This window comes from Ricinus communis, chromosome 7 (assembly GCF_019578655.1).
Source record: "Ricinus communis isolate WT05 ecotype wild-type chromosome 7, ASM1957865v1, whole genome shotgun sequence".
Classification (NCBI taxonomy): Eukaryota; Viridiplantae; Streptophyta; class Magnoliopsida; order Malpighiales; family Euphorbiaceae; genus Ricinus; species Ricinus communis.
The window spans coordinates 1,700,844-1,719,971 of NC_063262.1; the positions used below are offsets into that span (position 1 = coordinate 1,700,844).

A 19,128-nucleotide genomic window follows, 5' to 3' on the forward strand; every position below is an offset into this window, starting at 1 on the left:
TGAGATTCAAGGACTTCTGATATTGATACTTCAGAACAGTACTCAAACTTGATTATCAGTAACATATATATTCCAAGTAATTATAACATATTACATTACAGAAAGCAAAGAAGTTTAGTGAAAAATGTAGTACAAGAAGAAGAAGAAGAAAAAAATAAAAGGCCAGAGAGACAGAGTACTGGCATGTTAACAATGGAAGAATTGATTTACAGAAAAAAGCATGATGGTCTTGCTTTCCTTTTTTTCTTTTTCGGTTTAGGAGGCTGCAAAACAACCTTGATTGCTGCATCAAACACTGCTTTCACATTCTGTTACAGATTAAATATATTAGATTGTGTTCAAGCATACCAGAATTATTTGCACTTGAATATATATTCACATTCACATATATAATTAATGAAGAAACTTACTTCTGTGGATCGAAGAGGAAGAGATTTGGTTACTAACCTGTTGAGTCTTTGAACTACATTCTATATAAACTGCAGCACCTACCATTTTCTTCAGTTCCTCCCCCTGCCCAATATTTAACAATTGTTACTGTTTACTGCATTAAGTAATTTGACATTTTTTTTTGGGTGACTTGCTCCAAGAATGACTTGCCTGAGCAGCTGTGATTGGTGTAGCACCAGGATGATCGATCAAATACTGTTTGTCGTCTCGCAAATCTGCAGTTCAATGCATCCCTCCATTATCAATTTACATTGAGACACTAATGAAGGAATAGGAATCAGAAGTCCGGAATTGGCATTTACCAAGTTTGGTTCCCACCAGTACAATTGGTACAGTTGGTGCATAATGCCTAAGCTCAGGTACCCACTATATATAATCCAAAAGAAAAAAAGAAACAATCAAGAGAATTGTACATGGGCAAATTCCAACATCCAATAATCGGTGGTAAATTAACTAGAAAATGGAATTATTAAAACTAAACCTTCTTGGAAATATTTTCATAGCTAGCTTTGCTGATAAGGGAAAAGGCCAAAAGAAACACATCTGCACCTCTATAACTCAAAGGCCTCAATCTGTTATAATCTTCCTGTCCTGAAAACATAAACTAAAGTAAGAAAAATGGGCTAATAATAATATTTCTGTTTTCTTCTTAAATGGTTCAATTTGTTATAATCTTCCTGTCCTGAAGACATAAACTAAAGTGAGAAAAATGGGCTAATAATAATATTTCTGTTTCTCTTCTTAAATGATTTAGAAAATAAGTGATCTTCTGCTTCAAAAGAGAAAAACACTGTTACACAACACCTGCAGTATCCCACAAGCCAAGATTGACTGTGCTGCCATCAACAACTACATTAGCACTGAAGTTGTCAAACACCGTAGGAACGTAATCCTAGCAAAACAAAAGGGAGCAATAACATTAGAAGTACAAGTATGAAATTTCAGTTCTTGAAATAAAACCTTGATGAAAAGAGACTAACTAGCTCTGCAGCAGTTATAAGGAAAAAATGATAAAGAAAAACATACAGTGGGGAAGGTATTGCTCGTGTAAGAAATGAGCATGCATGTCTTTCCAACCGCTCCATCACCAACAGTTACACACTTGATAAACCTAGCTGTGCTCATTCTTGAAACTTAATTTCCTGTTCTTTTCTTTTCTTCACTCTCTTATTCCATTTCCATAGTCTTCTTCACTACTATTACTCTCAAAAACATTCAAAAAGGACTTAAAAAGAAATGTGGGTTTGATGCAGAATGGAGTAATTTGAAGTGGGTTTTTGGATTTTGGTTCAAATTTTGAATAGGAGTGGAGGGGAGGCAGCATCTTAATAAGGTGAGCAGCAACCAATTAAAGCACCCAACTTTAGCTGGACCCTTTTTTCTTTACCATGATTGCTGAAATAGCTTTCTGTTTCTTTAAGGGGAAGGACAGTCTCTAAAGACACTAACAAAAGAATTGTTTGTTTGGTGACAGTGTTAGTTGGTTAAGTGTTGGACAAGGGAGAAAGATTGAATCATGAATACTGAGAAAAAAAATTAAAATACTATATACATTGCTTAATTGGACAAATAATTATCATTAAAGTAAGAAACTCTTCTGACTTAAAAAAAAAAAAAAAACTAATAATCATAAGGTTGAGGCCCCGAGACTAAAAGATTTTAAATTTGATTCCAACTCATTTTGTAAAAGTTAATTTTAGAGGAATTTTTTGGTAATTATTTATTGAGAGTTTAAATTGTTTGTATACTTATTATTTTATGATGTAATTATGATCTAAATTAGATATATCTCTTTATTTATATATTAAATTAATATATATTTATTAATTTAAATAATTATACAACGATTGTCATATAATATTAAAATATCAAACACTTACATGTACCTATTCATTGCCATATAGACTTAATATGGTTAAGGATTAGCTTAAGTAATATTTATTTGTAAATTAGTGTTAGATGATATATGATTATTGTCTCAACTGATTAAAAAAAGTAGAAAAGAAAAAAAGGCAAGTTCTATCTTCACCAATTGAGGCATCAAAATTTCATGCTTTCCCAGTCGAGTTTTTGACAAACGTAATTCTTGAATCAATAATGTGTGGCATAGGAACTTTAGGTGTGAATATATGAACTGAATTGCATGAGGAAATGAATGGACATATGGGTCAAGTTAACATAATTAAAAGGTAAAATAACTTTATATGGTTGTCACCATAATTAAGGGAGAATTTGTGTGTCGTGTAATGTGCTGGTGACCGGCATTTTACTAAAGCTCTTAACTTTTAATAAAGACTTAATTAACGTTGGCATGTACTGTACGGTCATTAAAAAAAAAAAAAACAATATTGAGCCAATCATGAATATCAAGTTTATTACTTTGAGCCTCCACTAATTTAAGATCAGTCCAAATTTTCTTTTAATGTAAAACATATGATATCACTTCTAAAATGCTAAATGATTTCATATTATTATGGAACTCATTATTATTAGGACATGGTTAGTTCAACAGGAGTAGTTAGCATGTTTTGCTTGATATATATTTCCATCTAAATGTTTATATTTATAAATATTTTAACAAACACTTTAAATCTAAATTATAAAAGCATTTATTTAGACATCATACTCTAAAATTATAAGACATCAAAATGCTTGCTTATATGCAACTTATATTAGCCATGTTAGTTTAGAGAGATGGCAAGTTCATGTGGGCAAAAGGATCTTTTATCAAGCATGATTTGATATTGAAAAGTGGGTCCTTGAGTTGAAGGGAGTGATGGCATATCCATGTGATGGAGAAGGGTAATGTCCTTGGAAGTGGCCTGTCCTGGTGACAGTTTACATCAAAAGAGTACCGTTGGAAAGTTTTCCTAAAATGTGATTATAACACTCGGGAATTTCGTAGTAAAATTGGCACTACTCTTCTCAATGGGATTTTATTGATTTCGCTTCACTCACAAGTGCAAATGGCCCATGGGTATTTTTATTGTTTTTTTTTTTTTTTTAACAATTCATTTGACAAGAAAACATTAAAAAAAAAATTAGAAATAATAAAATCGAAAAAGATACTTTTATATTATAGAATATATTAATTTATATTTATTTAAAAATTTATTATTTTAATTAGAATTTAGTTTAACTATAATCAATTTTATGTAAATTTAATTATATATAATTTTAAATTAATTCTAATTTCGTAAATTTTATAATTTTATAAATTTTAACTAAATAAAATATAAAAAGATATTGATAGTAATAATTTTGACTCAATGCGACTTATGAGTTTTTTTTTAACTATTTTTAAATTGTTCGGTAAAAGCGGTCTAACCATCAAGCAGACTATTTAAGTGGTAGCTATTATTGTTAAAACATTGGGTTTCGGCTCCCTGATCCAATGGATATCTACTGTCATGGCGAGGGCAAATCATTGTCTCTAAACGACTAATCTAGATGAACCAAATATAGAACATGTATAAAACATTTTCTGGGAAACAAACAAAGCCTAATATCAAAGCAAAGCCTATTTCAGTCGAGACTTTTCTTAGGGTACACTGTAGCAATAAAGACTAGCTAGGTCTTTGCACAATATTAAAGTTCTATTACAATTTTATGCAATGTAAATAATTTCGTATCCTAGTGTAATATGACAATGGACCGTACCACCCAAAATAAAACTGAAAAAAGCTACTTAAATTAATTAATTAGCACAAAATTAATCAAAATGATAAAATAACCCATAAATGCCACGTGGATAACTAATTAAGCAATATTTTTTTAAAAGAAATATGAATATTCTTTAATAAAGATTATGAATTATCTCATGTAACGTTAGTTTCTAATTAAAATACGAGAGATTAAAAAGATAAAGATAATATACAAGAAGAAAAAAATAAGAGAAAAAGTCGAAAGATAAAGGAGGGCTATAATATTTTTAAAATTTTAAAGTTAAATTTTTTATACTAAAATATTATTTAAGATAAAATTAAATATTGATTAACTTGGTTTGGTTTGGTTTGTTGGATATGTTTGGAAAATACATATATTTCCTATATAGTATAAAATCTCTAATTAATATATAGTTACAGCATTTACGTCTCTTATTCTTCATATGATCTACCTAAACCCTAATAAACCCTTCACGATAATCCTTTTAACATTATACACATATGCATAAATATATATATATTCTTTTACAGTGGCCACCATCTTTTCATGTCACTGTAGACAACTATTTTGTTTCTCATCTTCTTGTTTTATCCGTATTATTTATACAAACATCTCCTTTTCATTCATATTATCAAAAAATTAAAAACAAACACATGCGAGGTGATTTTGTATTTCAATTTTAATTAAATTTTTTTAGTTAATAATGTCATTCTTGTTATTGTTGCGGCTGAGTTTTAATTCTTTTTTTTTTCTCTTTTTTATGCTTAATTTTGTTTTGTGATATAGATATGCAAAGGAATGGTAACAATGGCACGGCGGTACCGGGAACACATGCGGCATGTGCTTCCTGCAAGCATCAGAGGAAGAAGTGCGGTGAGGATTGCATTTTGCACCCATATTTTCCGGCAGAAAAGAGTCAGGAATTCCAAGCTGTTCACAGAGTGTTTGGCGTAAGCAATGTTATGAAATTAATAAGAAGTGTTGGAGTTGAGGATCGGCAGAGACTGGCGGAGTCTTTGATTTGGGAAGCTTCTTGCAGACAGAAAGACCCAGTTTTAGGTCCTTTTGGAGAGTATACAAAAGTTTCAGATGAACTTAAGTTGTATAAAACCCATATGCTAACTCAAACGCACCAGCATCATCAATTGGTCACGGTGGCAAATCACCAGAATCAACTGCTAATGCCGCCTACACCGCCGCAGCAGAGCATGATGTACAAGCCACCGATCGGTTGGCATGGTGCTAATGGAATGAAGAGTGCCGGAATTGGACGTGGAGGAGGAGGCGGATATGCTTATAGCCATGATAATGGGAATATTGATCCAGCTTCATGTACTTATACCAACTTCAGTTATAACAATAACAATAATGTGCAAGGATTAGATAAAGTTAAAAAACAAGAAAGAGATGTTAGTACTCGTCTCGTTACATCTCAGCAGCCATTGCAGCAGCAGCATCATTCTGTTACTAATTCATTTAGCGAGCAGCAGTACTACCTTTCAGGTAACTCAACCATGTTTCTTTATTTTTGTATTTATGGGCGGTTCCTATGAACCATTGGCTAGGTAGTTATCTTCTTACACTCAGGGCGAAGAAGGGGAATCAAATCCAAGACCTCTTGTCCCCATGAGCAAATCACTCTTAAAGCCCTTATTTAAGTTGGTTCTGTAGTTGCCTTCCTTTGTGTTGGGGGCTAAGCAGCTTGCTAATGCAAAAGGCAGATGCTTGTTAATTTGTTCCCTTGGGTTAATTATTGAAGCCAATGAAACTAATATCATATACTATCCATCTTTGTCTGTTTTATCGCAGGCCAGTATGGTTCTATTAATGGCAAGAAGATGGATACTACGCTATGGGAGACTGGACCATAAGATTTCTACCCTTCTAATCATGGAACTGATCATACTTGCAATTAAGTAAATTTGGTTATATTTGCTGAAACTATAGGGGCAGGCATAGAAGAATACTTTTGTTTTTAAAGAAAAAAGAATAATTTATTGATTCATATTTGATTGTATGCTGATCATCTTATTCTTATCTAATCTATCCAATCTTTTAGCCGATCTTAGTTATCCCCACTTGAACTGGACAGTCTACTGATCAATTTTTGTTCAGGAATTCGGGGAAGGAGTCCGCATGTTCATAGAATATGACATTGGTATCTAAATAAATTTCTTCCTTATTTTATTTTTAGATTTATTTTAGGAATTTGTTATTGATATTTGATAGATCCAGCAAACTTGGTACTCCATCAATGCTGAATCTCATCCAATGAGGATTTCTTTGGACGGAAAGTAAGCTGCTGATCACTTGCTGGCCTAAGCATATCATAATTCATATATAATACTTATTTTATTTGAGAGATTTTCTTTTTTCGCTTTCATAAATTTATTGTTCTGATAAGTGGGGAGGATGTCGGCAAAGAGAAGCCCTGAAATTTTGCCTGCTTGAGAACCTGTTAATCACCATTTTGCAGAAGGTTTTACAGATGAGTTACTACAGTATATAAAAAGGAAACTATATTGCTTCTACAAGCTGACACTTAGCACGAAACACCAGAGATGTTATATGCTAAACGACGACTGCTGCAAGGCCACATAAGACAGGAAGCTTGACACTAGATCCTGTGGATAAAAAATAAAAAGAGAAGAAGAAAAAACCTTTTTCTCTTGAATGATTTCTTGTATGGTGACATAACCAATGTGCACTTGATACCCTTTGTCAGGATAGAAGTTTCTTTACAAGAAATTCATATAATTGTCAGTACTTCTCCACAAGGATCCCAATAATTTCATTCTTGCAAATTACAACATCAAATTTCTTTTTCTGTCTTGCTTCTAATCCAAGATGGCAAAATTCTTTTTTTCTTTCTGTATAAAACAATAATTCATTTAGTTTCTGGTATCTATATTTTGGTTTCGTGAACTTCAATTCAATGATGAGTATCAGAATTAATTTAACATAAAGAAGGAAAAGAATTTAAAAATAAATGGGGTTTGCATAGAATTTTCAGTCAACCCATTGACAAAAAAGAAAAGGAGAGACTGACTTTTGGGTCTAAGTCCATATCAACCTTTGCAACATGCAGAGCCCAAAGATTGATTCAAATAAGTTTGATTAGCAAATTCCCAAGGAAAATGGAGATGACCCATTTCAGTTTCAGACTCCACAACTTCATCCCCTTCTCTCTCATCTCCTTCTATTTCTTTATACCCTTTGCTCATTCCAAATCATCTCTTCTCGGTGTCCACCCTTTAGGTCTGTCAGTGAACCCAGATCGCCGATTTGCATATTATTACTGATTTCATGTCAATTGTGTTCCTTTTATACTAAACTTGATGCCTTTACCTTTTTGCAGATGAGAAGTACTTTGCTTCAAGGGTTATCCAGTGCAAGGACGGCTCAAAATCCTTCACTAGAGATTGTTTCAATGATAATTTCTGTGATTGTGTTGATGGGACGGATGAACCCGGTACTCACCTGTCTGTTTTTCTTGCTATTACAATATCGCTGCTCTAAAGTTTCACTTCTTTTTTTTCTTTTCAAGTTATGGGTATCTAACTTATGGATATGACATATGCAACTTAGTTCAAAGTGGATTGATTTTGTTAATGTCATATGTAAAATTAGACCCGTTAGCTGGTAGGTTCTCGTTTCTTATTTACACTGGCAATGCATGTTTAATTGTGAATTTGTGAGTTCATCATAATTTTTCAGTGAGTGATGAAATTAAGATAGGTGGAAGTCGAAGTGGTCTTATGTGATGATCTTCAAGATAAACTTTGTTCACATGGGCTTTTAATTCTACTAAATTAATTTACTTTTTGTTCTCTTTATTTCTCAGTGAATCATTTCTAGCTGCCACTTTGATTTTTCCTACAGGAACTTCAGCCTGTCCCAGAGGCAAATTTTATTGCAGGAATTTAGGAAGTAAACCTCAGTTTATTTTTTCATCTCGTGTTAATGATCAAATTTGTGGTGAGTATAATCATAAATTCTGATTATTTCCATTCTCTTTACTGGTTAGTTAAGGCTTATTTGCCAGCTATTCCTCAGCGGATAGATGCTTCAGGTGCAGTAACCTAAGTTTTATGATTTAATGCCTCCCTGAATTTGAAATTTTCTGTATCATTTAAGGGAAGAGTTTCTAGCTTCATTGGGATGAATCACTTGTTTTAAAAATCTACTTGCCTTGTTAAGTTGTCCATGATTATTATTAGAATCTGGCATGACTGTGAATATTGAATACTGTGTCTATGTTCACTTACTCCAGTCCCAGTTTATGTAATAATATGAAGTTTGATTTTTCCTTTAGATTAATTAGCTTGGGTTCAATGTTATGTGTACAATTTGAGTTTCTGTCTATTAAACTTTGTAGATTGCTGTGATGGAAGTGATGAGTATGATAGTAGTGTCAACTGCCCGAACACGTGTGTCATGGGTGGTGACCTGAATTACAGGATTGGAAGTCGTATCTCATCTATTGATGTAAATGAATCAAAAGAGACAGTTCTTCGGGAGGATCTGTTGCATAAGGCTACAGGTATTCTTTTTGTAACAACATTTATTATTTTTCTTTTAAGCTGACATCAGTTACAGGTGACGGAAATAAGGTTTTACTTGGTGACTCCAGCGTTGCAGATGGTAATAATCCTGCAGGTGGTTCTCCTTGGTTGCGTGCTGATATATCGATTATTTCGTCGGCGTGCCAAATTAAAAAGAAGGCATTATCAATGAAGAACCCGGTTGATGTATTCCGCAGGGTCTACTTTCTGGGGGTCCAATTTCTGCGTGATTGCTTACAATTTATAGTGCCATATTGTGGTTCGTATATCAGTAACTGCAGTTTCTTGTTGATATGCTCCGATATCCATTACATGATCAACATTCTTCCAGAAGTTTCCCCTTCCTGACGCAAACTATATTCAGCAGTGAAGCTTGACAGGAACTAGACTATGTATGCAGGTTGATGCATTAGTTATACGAACGGCACAAGTGCTTATTTTTCATGTAGAAACATGTTTGTCCTGTTGGCAACACCCGCAGGCAGCAGCATCAGAAATTTCACTGACTACTAATGGCAGATTAAAAGTTTAGACAGAATCGATTCAGGGTGTATTTGAGTCAGATGACAGATATTAATTTGTATTGAGAGTATATTCAATTTCTGGTTGGTATGCTTTTCTTGTTCTTCTGGAATTAGTATACCAAGTTACCTATAGAATATCTGAACTGAAAAAATTGAAAACCTAAAATTCACCCCAAAAAGAAAACCGAACTGAACCGAATAGGATCAATCAAATTGAACTAAATTAAATCAAAAATTTCAATTTGATTTGGTTTGGTTCTGTTTTTTTTTTTGTTTGTTTTTAATTTGTTAAATTAAAGTATAAATTATAAATCATTTCTTTTATTTTTAAAGTACTTATTATAAAAATACACTTATATTTTACATATGTATATCAATAAAATAATTTATTATACTATAAATAAATAAATTAAATAATGTAAAGTACTTTCAAAATATTAAATACCATAGCCTATGTATAAATATTTTTAGTATAAGAACTTCTGTCAATTTGTTTTTATCGACTTCTTTTGGCAAAAAGACTGAACAGAATTGAAATATATTTGCTTTTTTATGATGTTTTAAATAAAATTGAATTTTTTTACAATAAAATAAATTATCGAACTAATTGGCTGCATTATATATAATGTTGTGTGCACTTATGAAAGAAAAAAAAAAAGAGAAATCTACAATCAATAAAAGAAAATGTGTTGCTAAATGGATCAACTTAATCCGAATCTATTTGAAAAAATGAGAAGTAAAATCATCAAAACGCCCTTAATAATTTTAGGCCCTATAACATAATAAAAGAAATTGCCATAAAAACCGCACATGTTGCCGCTAAAAATTTTGTCAAAAATCTGTCTTTTTTTCACTCTATTATTTAATTACCAGTATTAGAATCTCACTCTTTAATAAAAAGATTATGGAAAACTAAAGCAATTTAATTTCAATAGCTAGATAGTTAATTCAATTTAGTTTCTAGATTGCTTTAAAACTAGTATATGGTGAAAGGTTTTTGGGTTTGCCAAATAAAATCAAAACCTATAAACTAAGTCCAGTATCTCTTCCATATATATATATATATATATATATATATTAATCAGAGAGATCAATTAATGGAGGAGATATTTGAGTTTAGTAAAGACGACAGCTTAATAGAAGGTCGTGATAGAAGTTATGGTAATCCAGATGCAGTAAGTAATGAATGAAGAAGAAAAGACGGAAGTATCGGCTATGCATGGAAAGAGGCACAAGTTGCCGATTCTAAAGAAAATGAAATAGAATATGATTTTGTTAAAAATTTAAATGACTCAATAAGTTAATTGCCGTTTTACAAATAAACAAGAAAAAAATGCAACCGCGTAGAAAAATTAGAAAAAAAATCACAAAGAACATAGAAAATTCAGTGACAAAGAGGAAGAGAGAAAAAAAGAATAGAAAGTGGATAAAAACATAAAAAAAACTCAAAAAGAGAGATAGAGAGAAAGATAAATTTAAAATAATAGGGTAAAAAATTATATAGATTGAAGAACATAAAAGACTTGGCGACAAAGATGAAAAGGAAAAGAAAAGAGAGAGTGGGTAAGAACATAAAAAAAAAAAAAAACTTAAAGAGAAAAAGAAAATTAAAATAATAGAGTAAGGGAGAGAGAATTTGAGTAAATGAGAAAGACGGATTGAATGAGAGAGGTTGAGTGATTCAAGGTCATTTAACACTAGCTTTAATTAAAAGAGAAACTATTTCTTATTTTCAAATTTTAAATTCTATACAAAATTTTAACCCTAAATTAAAATTTCATTGAAGGCAGATTATTAGATATGACTCCACAAAAAAATCAAAAACTTTACTAAAAGGATATTGTGATCCGGATCAAATTGATTACCCTACAAGAAAATTGAAAAGGCTTCTAAACGAAAAACTGAAGGCATTCAACTGCTAAAGTTCCAAGTGGCTGGGACTTGAATAATTTTTTACGGATATTTGTAAAATATCACTATAAATTACAATTGGCGAGCTGTTTAGCATGGACGGTGACCAGTGCGAGGAGGGATATGGCCACCACCTGCTTGACAATATTCTTTTATGTTGGTACCTTTGATCTATCGAAAATGATAGTCAGAGCAGCAATAAAGCTTCATCAAATAGCCTTCAACTTTTCTTTATGTCGTTCAATCTCTTCACTCGAACGATCAATCAAAGCTGCAATTGAAACCGAGTCCTATCAAGAAATCCCTGACCTACTAATTTCCTCAAAAATTCAATCTTTACACAACCCAAATCCTTTTTCCTTCTTGTCTACCTTCCCTTTGAATCAAAGAACGCATATAATTGATAAAATCTTACAATCTTTTATCACTATAAGACCTCACTCTCGCCTCAAGCTTGTCTATTCTTGTCTGCTTTCTCATACCCTTCAAAGTCCCAATCCTCTACCTCTTGCTCTAGCAATTCTCCAGCGTGGTTTTCGATCTGGGTTTATGCCTGAACCACAAATTCGTCTTTTTTTAACTTCTGCTTGGCTTAATACAAGAGTGCAACTTCATACTGTTGCTGGGATTCTGTTGGAAATGGAGTCTATTGGGTATTATCCTGATTGCGGCATCTGCAATTATATTATTTATTCTCTTTGTTCTGTTGATCAGTTACCTGAGGCAGTTAAAGTTCTGAAGGGTATGAGTGGTGCAGGTTGTGTTCCTGATTTGGAATGTTACGATACTGTTATTGGCTCAATGAGTAAAGCAAGAAAAACTGTTGATGCAGTTGAGATAATGAAGGAAATGGTAGTGAAAGTTGGACTGAATCCAAGGCAGGGGACTATGATGAAATTAGCAGCTGCTTTGCGAGCGAATAGAGAGATATTGATAGCAGTTGAGCTAATTGAGTTCTTGGAGAGAGAGGGTTGTGTTGTGGGATTTGGATGTTATCAGCTTGTTCTCGAGGGATGCTTAGAACGTAAAGAGTATATTCTGGCTGCAAAAGTTGTGATGAGGATGACAGATAAAGGGTTTATACCTTATATCAAGGTCAGACAAAAGGTGGTTGAGGGGCTGATTGATGCTGATGCATGGAATATTGCTTGTACTGTGAGGCAAAGATTTGCAGAATTGAGTTCGTAGTTTCTTCCATATATATGTATGTATTTTAAGGTGAGTGCATTTTGATGTCTGCTAATGAGAAGCAAATGAATTCACATTTTCTTTGGTTTCCATTGGCTTATGATGACTAATCCATGGCGTTTTTTTCCCAATGTAGTGGACTAGAGGGTGTTGAAGTTGATACGCACAAATTCATGGTTTTACGGATGTATAGGTTTGCATTTCCTAAAGTTATTATACGCCTTGTGGCATCATCTAATATTGATTGGAGAATCATGCCAGTTTGCATTATGTTATAGATATATAATATGCAACTGTCAGAACCCCAGTGCTTAATGATGGACTTACATGAAGTAGTTGTTAGTCCTTAGAAACATTTTTGTGCTAACTTATTAATGCTGGACTTACATGAAGTAGTCATTAGTTCTTAGAATTAATTACTGTGCTAACTGATTAGTGCTGGACTTACATAAAGTTGTTTTAATTTGTTTGTAGATTATAGAAACAAAATCAGCAGAACCTCGTTGACCACAGGTTCTGCTAGATCAGTTGAACTGATCATTTCCTTTGTTTTAGTTATTTTATGTCTAATAGTTAATGCCAAAATTTTTTTAGTTTGTAATAGACAGCATGAACCTTCTGTTGCAGTAGTAGCTACTGTCAGTCATCTATCTTCTGACACATTCAGACCCTCGATATACCTTCAGCCTTCAGGTTTGGGAATCTCGTTCCTAATACATAATGCTAACAAAATATAATAACATCTTTAACATGGCAATGTATATATTAAAATAAAAAAGGTTTCTACTAGCACCTTGTGGTTGCTTAAAAGACTTATGATTGCTGTGCCATAATTTCTTTTACAGTCTTTGCCAAATGAATTAAAGATAGAGGAACTATCTATATTAAAAAAATAAGCATTATGTATCAAGTACTGACTACCTCCTACGAAACATACTGTGGTATAATCAAGGTTGTTAAACTTGTGAGTCGACTCGTATGATCTTATAAGTTCTCTTCTACCAAACGAGTTAATATGTTTAGAAATTCGAAATTTCATAAAAGCGAAGTAAGCCCACGATTTCAAATAATAAAATCGCATTGGTTTACTATTTGTACAGCTTTATTTTTTTTTTTCCAAATTTCTTTTTCATTTGAAACTATCTTGAGCTAGAAACTCAAAATGATGCACTTTTTTTTTCTCATTGGGAACTTTAGGACGTTTTCTTCAACTTTGTAGTTCCGATCAACTCCTGAATTTTCCATCTTAATGCTTTTAAAATTTAAATATTATATTATACATTTTGGACAGCTATAATATGCTTCAGTAATTCAATCAAAATATTTATTTAAGGTACACTATTTTTTTATTATAAAAAGATCAATATAAGAAAGATATATTTTTTTAGCTACACTTCTATGTATTTTTGATGTATTCTCTATCTATATAATATTATTAAAAAATTAATTCATGGGATTTCTAAATTTATGAATTTACGATTCGATTTTACAATCAGAATTTATGAACCTGTGTTTGGTTCTATCTTAAAATGTGAGTTTAACAATCTTGAGTATCATTATAATACGAGGAATTGCTATTCTCCCAATTTCTTATGCTTTGAGCATGCATTTCATATTATGCCCCAGTAAATCTCAGTTATTCTTAGATTCAAGTCTCCAGAAACATCTTTTACTTGAATTCATGTCTAATTATTATCTAGTTAGCATCTTTTTTAAGCTATCCAATCATCCAGCAACCAAGATTGGCCCAGTAGATCCAGAATGGTTGTTCAATCCTTGATAGGGTAACTAGGCTCCATGGCAATGCCACACATACCTTTCGTGTCACTAGAATCACGCTTCATCCTTATATAGCCAGACTCGCCCCACCCTTTGCCCCATGAATTTTTCACAAGCCAGTACTTTTGACCATTATTGTCTCCATAGCCAACTATCGTGACTCCATGGTTGAGTTGGATACCACAGTAGCCGCTGAAGACACCTTCAGAGTAGAGCTGAAATTCATAACCACTAGCATCAATTGCAACTGATACAGGCTGTTTTGAAACTGCCACTTTTAGGCTATTCTCATTATTAGCAGGTACAGTTTCATAGCCACCAATTATCACTGCATGGTTATCAGTTTTTGCTTTTTCACAGCTGCCATCTGTTCCTTTGTAAGGATAGTCATTTTCAGTGGTGAGTCCACCAATCGATTTAATGAATGTAAATGCCTTTTCCATGAATCCACCATTGCATCCCTTGTTATCACCATTAACATCACAATCTACGAGCTCTTGTTCTGAGAGAGATACTAAATTTCCTGTCTTAATTTTGTTAATGCCTTCCACAGCTGCTACTGCAGAGAATGCCCAACAACTCCCTGTACAAAGATAACTACTTAAGATCTTTCTTATGTAAAAATTTCTTGTAATTGATACTTAAACGAAATTGTGTTTCATCAAGTAACCTGCTAGTATTGATGGATGTAACATTGAAAATTTGTATCGAAGTTAGCATTTAGACATCATAGTGATTACTTAGAGACTTGTCAGAAATATACTTTATGAAAGAATAAATGAATCTTGGTGACCTACAATAGGCTTCCGATCTTTCTTTTTTTCTATTTATTTGTACGTATTCTCCCAAATGAAGGATTTTGTCCAAGAAGTAGGCAGTTGTTTTATTTGTATGCATCTCTGTCATATTTGTTTGCGAAAGTGGCTCAAGAGTCTGCAAGCTTCTAAATTAATTTATAACTAAAAGTGCAGATGGTGGTCAATGTTCCTATCATCTTGACGTTGTACCTCTAAAATGTGCACTTAGAATCTATTCTCAATGAAAGAATAAGTAAAAAGGAAAGAAAATCATACCACACTGTCCTTGATCCTTAATTGGGGTCACAGCACCATTCTCTCTCCAGTCTACAGCATCTGGCAAGTCTGTGCTATTTTCATGCATGTGGCTAAGATTTCTTCTTTTGTAACTCCTTATCTGATAACCGAGGTAGATAGAGTTGAACTCATCATTAGTCAGATCCGCAAATTTGTTGTCAGTGAGCTTGAATGATAAGTTCTGAGAATTGATATACTCAATGAACTGAATGTTGGAATGATATATTCCAAACCGCAGTAAATATTCATCTTTAGTGTCATATTTTCGACCATATTGTTCCAGCCATTTATCATACCTCACTTTCATGGCTGTGGGGGCGCTATCTATAGGTAGACTATGGATTTCTGACCTTGCAATTGAAGGTATCCACAGAGTGCAAAGAGTTATAAGCATCAGGCCAGCATTCTTGATCATTGTAGGTGCCTCCATCACTAAGTTTGGGGTGTATACTGAGAGTAGTAGCTTATAAATAAAGATCGTAGCACAAATCTGATATCTTATTTAGGTTGGGTACACGTAATGCAGTGTGCCATTTGTGCTAGATAATACTTTCACTCAAGGCATTTCAGTTATGATTTTGTATTGTTTCATGTCTTCATTAGCATTCAGTTTCAGTAGGGCAAGTCTTTGATGTTCTATTGTTTATGTGACTCACTGTGTAAACCATGCGTGCATGTGCAGCTGTAAAATGGATCCTGACATAGCTAACCGTTTAACGCTATTGATTTATTGAGCAGACTTCTTAGTGCAGCCTTAAACATTTTCTGCCACTCATTGCTTGCATCTGAACTTAATAAGCCAGAGTTTTATACGTCTTGCATCACATGGATTCATAACATGTATCATAGTTATGTTCTTTTGTATCTATCAATAATGTAGTTGAAGTTGTTAACTTATCAAGGCAATGTTCATGCAGAAGGTGTGAACCCCAGAAATGAGGGGATCGACAGACCACATAAACCATTTCCTGTGAATACTGAAACTGTGTATGATGGTAAAACAACAGCAATCCCATGCTTGATTTTAGTATTGCTTTTTTCTATATGTTTATGTAACAAGAAATAATTATACAGGCCCATAACTTGTTTATATGTACCTCTCCATGTGGAACTCCCTATTTTCTGAGAAAGACAGTGAATCCTACTCAATAATTTATTCTCGAGGTATACACTAGCAATGAGTTCATGACCTGTCCTTGTCATTTAACTTCTCTTTTCCTCTGGGAAGTGGGGAACATGGATCACTGAGTTTTTCTATATGAAAGGAACTAGGCTTCTGTAGTTAGGTACATACTTTGTACATCAATTATTAATTCAACACCTTTTATCAGTTATAATTATTATTATTTATTATTTGTATATATATATATATATATATATGCATAGCACGTGATATGCTCCAATACTGAAGGAATTATTATTTGAACAAGTTTCCTCTTCAGCTTATTCAGCATTCCTGTTGAAAAGGAAATTTTCACGTCCCCAATTTCTAACAAGTTCATGTCTTCATAAGCTCAGGGTGATTGAAATTGCAGCCATTTGATTTCTTTTCTTTTCCCCTGAAGAATGGCCATTTGATTTGGTTCACAATTGTGGACGTAGAATACCATTAATCTAGTGGTTGAGTAAAATAAAAATGCTTGCAGAATTAAAAGAAATGCTGATAAGATTGCCAGAACAGTTGAAGATTTTTCTAGGAGATAATGGTGCCAATAGCACTAAAACATGGCCAGATTAGTGTCTAAAACATGTTGGCCCTGTGGCCCAATCAACCTAAAAGATGCAATGATATAATAGATGGAGCAATGGGGTGAAGAAAATGCTTGCTCCTTACGGGAGAGTGGAGACCCTCTTCTTCCTCTTTTTCCCATTTTATTATCATCAAATATATGACTATACTTAAAATATCTATAATGTGTTTTGACCTATTTTCACGTCTAGGTATGGGATCTTTTTCTTTTAGACATGGAGATACCTTTGATTTATGTTGTTGATGGATAAAGAAAAAAAATAATTTAGACCGTCTAAAAAGCTCATGTAAATTTGTATTTTTTGGCTTAATTATTAATTAAATTTTATATTTTATATTTTTTTAATAATTTTATTCAATTATTTTAGTGTTTTTAATTTATTTCAATAATATCTTTTAACAATAATTTTTGAAATTTTACAATAAAAATGAAAAAAATAACGTAGCAAGTTAATTTTTTAACTAAAAAAAATAGCGAGACATTAAAATTTTTTTACTGCATTTAGATGTAAAATGTGTGAAATTTTATTCCATCGTATTAGTTTTTTAACAACATAAACTATTTTTATTTTTATTTGCTAAAGTCATGAACATACTATTTTCTTTTTCGCGAAAAATAAAAGAATCACCTATTTTTAAATGAATGTAAAACTCATAATAGGTATTTACAATTCTCCTTTTCTCTTTACATGGCTGCCTTCTAAGATATTCACCTTTTACTTTTTTTTTCTTTTTTTTTGCATTTTGGCTATAGTTAACTATGGGATAAAAATTCCTTGAGCAGGGGAATGGGTATTCAACCAAAAAAATTAATCCTAGCTATAATCTTCCCTTCAATTTGTTAGTAGTTTTTGTTGACAATTTTGGGTAAAAATATATAGGTTATAAAAGGGTCAAGAATTTACTTAAAAATCCACTAGTAACAATGCCTATTAATAATAACAAAATATACTATAATTAAACTTAGAAGATTATTACAACAATTAGGGCCAAAGTTGCATCATCCTCTATTGTATTATTAGTGGAATATATTTCCAATACTTGTATTCATGGATTTGTGATCTTGATAACATATAGTAATTGATATCTATTTCTTTTCTCTAAGATATAGTTTGAGCTATCCCATGTAAGATCAAGCTATTACTTGAAACTCAATAAATGACATGTATTATATCTAAACACTAACTATGATAATACATTATTAGAAAATATGATAATCTATCTAATTAAGGTCAATCTAAGTTTCAGTGTCTTACATATAGAGGGAATATAGTCTATCTAAAATTAAGGTTGATTTAGCCAAAAATAAAAGAAATGACTAAAAAAATAGTCAAAGATTTTATTAATTTGTTATAATTTTTGTGATTTTCCGAATGATTCAATGTTTAAAGTACATAAACTAATAATAATCTCAACTAAAATTTGATGTGACCTGATTTTTTTTAGTTTCTTAATTACAATAGAATCAATATAGAAACGTCATACTAAGATTAGGTACTTATAAAAACAAAGGCATGATGAAAATGTATGCATTTTTTTAGTTAAAACTATAAATAGATTGAATTTCTTTTTTTTTTTTAATCAAAAAAACATTATTTCGTTTAAGAAATTATATTATATTATCAATTCAGTAATAAAATTAGTGGGGTTCAGCTTCTTAAAAATGTAACCAAATAACCAATGCTCATATCAAAAACTATAAAATTATGATTATATATAAAATATAAATTATTATTATTTCATATTTAGTAAATATTTATGAGAATTTAGTTTGGTTTGAATTAACCAGAAAAAGGCTCACCAAAATGGGATGGCTATGGAGCTATGAGGCTATTCACATGGTCTTGTGATTAGAAAGTATTAGCAAAAGAAAGAAGGTGCTTAATTAAGTAAATTAATGCCAGGAAGTCACTTGAGAAAGAAGGCGGCGAACATGTTACATAAGTATTATAATATATCTTAAACATCTCTTCTTTTTTTTTCTTTTTTTTCTTTCTAAAAACTAATCATGATTAGTGCCTCCCATGCACTTGAATTAATTAAAACAACATAAATTCCAATACGATAGTGATTGGAAGGTGCCAAGAAGCTGTGTGGTAGCTAAAGAAATAAAAAGGACACACTGCCCTACATGTGGGTATGGTTTGGGGACAAAGCAAAGAAAGCTTGCAAATCATTCACATGGCCTGACATGATCCCTT

General features: G+C 32.2%; 5 protein-coding genes across 9 annotated transcripts; 3 read left to right on the forward strand and 2 right to left on the reverse strand.

Annotated features, from left to right (window-relative positions):
- Window positions 1-22: 22 nt before the first annotated feature.
- On the reverse strand, window positions 23-1,867 carry LOC8264236 (rac-like GTP-binding protein RAC2). Of its 2 annotated transcripts, none has more exons than XM_048376724.1 (7): window positions 1,477-1,867; window positions 1,255-1,342; window positions 932-1,041; window positions 753-816; window positions 601-665; window positions 411-513; window positions 23-308 (listed from the first exon to the last, which is right to left on the reverse strand). In XM_048376724.1, exons 1-7 carry the CDS (start codon window positions 1,573-1,575, stop codon window positions 289-291), a joined length of 549 nt encoding a protein of 182 aa, XP_048232681.1. In that variant the 5' UTR covers window positions 1,576-1,867; the 3' UTR covers window positions 23-288. The 2 variants fall into 2 exon arrangements, with proteins under 2 accessions (XP_048232681.1, XP_002525151.1); XM_002525105.4 differs by having other exon boundaries at window positions 448-513; window positions 1,477-1,860.
- Window positions 1,868-4,432: 2,565 nt separating this feature from the next.
- LOC125370606 (protein LATERAL ORGAN BOUNDARIES-like) lies at window positions 4,433-6,200 on the forward strand. 2 transcript variants are annotated; one of them, XM_048376722.1, is made up of 3 exons: window positions 4,433-4,776; window positions 4,903-5,619; window positions 5,926-6,200. In XM_048376722.1, the coding sequence occupies exons 1-3, from the start codon at window positions 4,617-4,619 to the stop codon at window positions 5,985-5,987; spliced, it is 939 nt and encodes a 312-aa protein (XP_048232679.1). In that variant the 5' UTR covers window positions 4,433-4,616; the 3' UTR covers window positions 5,988-6,200. The 2 variants fall into 2 exon arrangements, with proteins under 2 accessions (XP_048232679.1, XP_048232680.1); XM_048376723.1 differs by having other exon boundaries at window positions 4,433-5,619.
- A 144-nt stretch (window positions 6,201-6,344) lies between these two features.
- On the forward strand, window positions 6,345-9,293 carry LOC8264234 (glucosidase 2 subunit beta). Its single transcript, XM_015722928.3, has 5 exons — window positions 6,345-7,374; window positions 7,475-7,588; window positions 7,999-8,094; window positions 8,495-8,659; window positions 8,750-9,293. Exons 1-5 carry the CDS (start codon window positions 7,254-7,256, stop codon window positions 8,851-8,853), a joined length of 600 nt encoding a protein of 199 aa, XP_015578414.2. The 5' UTR covers window positions 6,345-7,253; the 3' UTR covers window positions 8,854-9,293.
- A 1,549-nt stretch (window positions 9,294-10,842) lies between these two features.
- LOC8264233 (pentatricopeptide repeat-containing protein At1g06270) lies at window positions 10,843-16,366 on the forward strand. Of its 3 annotated transcripts, XM_015722927.3 has the most exons (4): window positions 10,847-12,334; window positions 12,441-12,497; window positions 16,095-16,172; window positions 16,252-16,366. In XM_015722927.3, the coding sequence occupies exon 1, from the start codon at window positions 11,240-11,242 to the stop codon at window positions 12,302-12,304; it is 1,065 nt and encodes a 354-aa protein (XP_015578413.1). In that variant the 5' UTR covers window positions 10,847-11,239; the 3' UTR covers window positions 12,305-12,334; window positions 12,441-12,497; window positions 16,095-16,172; window positions 16,252-16,366. The 3 variants fall into 3 exon arrangements, with proteins under 3 accessions (XP_025014194.1, XP_015578413.1, XP_002525148.1); XM_025158426.2 differs by having other exon boundaries at window positions 10,843-12,320; window positions 16,095-16,366; XM_002525102.4 differs by having other exon boundaries at window positions 16,095-16,366.
- LOC8264232 (zingipain-2) lies at window positions 13,856-15,632 on the reverse strand. The gene is made up of 2 exons (XM_002525101.3): window positions 15,157-15,632; window positions 13,856-14,666 (listed from the first exon to the last, which is right to left on the reverse strand). The coding sequence occupies exons 1-2, from the start codon at window positions 15,605-15,607 to the stop codon at window positions 14,074-14,076; spliced, it is 1,044 nt and encodes a 347-aa protein (XP_002525147.1). The 5' UTR covers window positions 15,608-15,632; the 3' UTR covers window positions 13,856-14,073.
- Window positions 16,367-19,128: the final 2,762 nt, after the last annotated feature.

Excerpts from the sequence above, each read along its gene's own strand:
- LOC8264236 (XM_002525105.4), bottom strand. The coding sequence starts at position 1,575 with ATGAGCACAGCTAGGTTTATCAAGTGTGTAACTGTTGGTGATGGAGCG. Across the intron at positions 817-931 it reads ATGAAAATATTTCCAAGAAG|TGGGTACCTGAGCTTAGGCA; the intron begins GTTTAGTTTTAA and ends GATTATATATAG. Across the intron at positions 514-600 it reads CACCAATCACAGCTGCTCAG|GGGGAGGAACTGAAGAAAAT; the intron begins GCAAGTCATTCT and ends AATATTGGGCAG.
- LOC125370606 (XM_048376722.1), top strand. The coding sequence starts at position 4,617 with ATGCATAAATATATATATATTCTTTTACAGTGGCCACCATCTTTTCAT. Across the intron at positions 4,777-4,902 it reads TAAAAACAAACACATGCGAG|ATATGCAAAGGAATGGTAAC; the intron begins GTGATTTTGTAT and ends TTTGTGATATAG. Across the intron at positions 5,620-5,925 it reads GCAGCAGTACTACCTTTCAG|GCCAGTATGGTTCTATTAAT; the intron begins GTAACTCAACCA and ends GTTTTATCGCAG.
- LOC8264234 (XM_015722928.3), top strand. The coding sequence starts at position 7,254 with ATGGAGATGACCCATTTCAGTTTCAGACTCCACAACTTCATCCCCTTC. Across the intron at positions 7,589-7,998 it reads TGATGGGACGGATGAACCCG|GAACTTCAGCCTGTCCCAGA; the intron begins GTACTCACCTGT and ends TTTTTCCTACAG. Across the intron at positions 8,095-8,494 it reads TGTTAATGATCAAATTTGTG|ATTGCTGTGATGGAAGTGAT; the intron begins GTGAGTATAATC and ends TAAACTTTGTAG.
- LOC8264233 (XM_025158426.2), top strand. The coding sequence starts at position 11,240 with ATGGCCACCACCTGCTTGACAATATTCTTTTATGTTGGTACCTTTGAT.
- LOC8264232 (XM_002525101.3), bottom strand. The coding sequence starts at position 15,607 with ATGGAGGCACCTACAATGATCAAGAATGCTGGCCTGATGCTTATAACT. Across the intron at positions 14,667-15,156 it reads TAAGGATCAAGGACAGTGTG|GGAGTTGTTGGGCATTCTCT; the intron begins GTATGATTTTCT and ends ATCTTTGTACAG.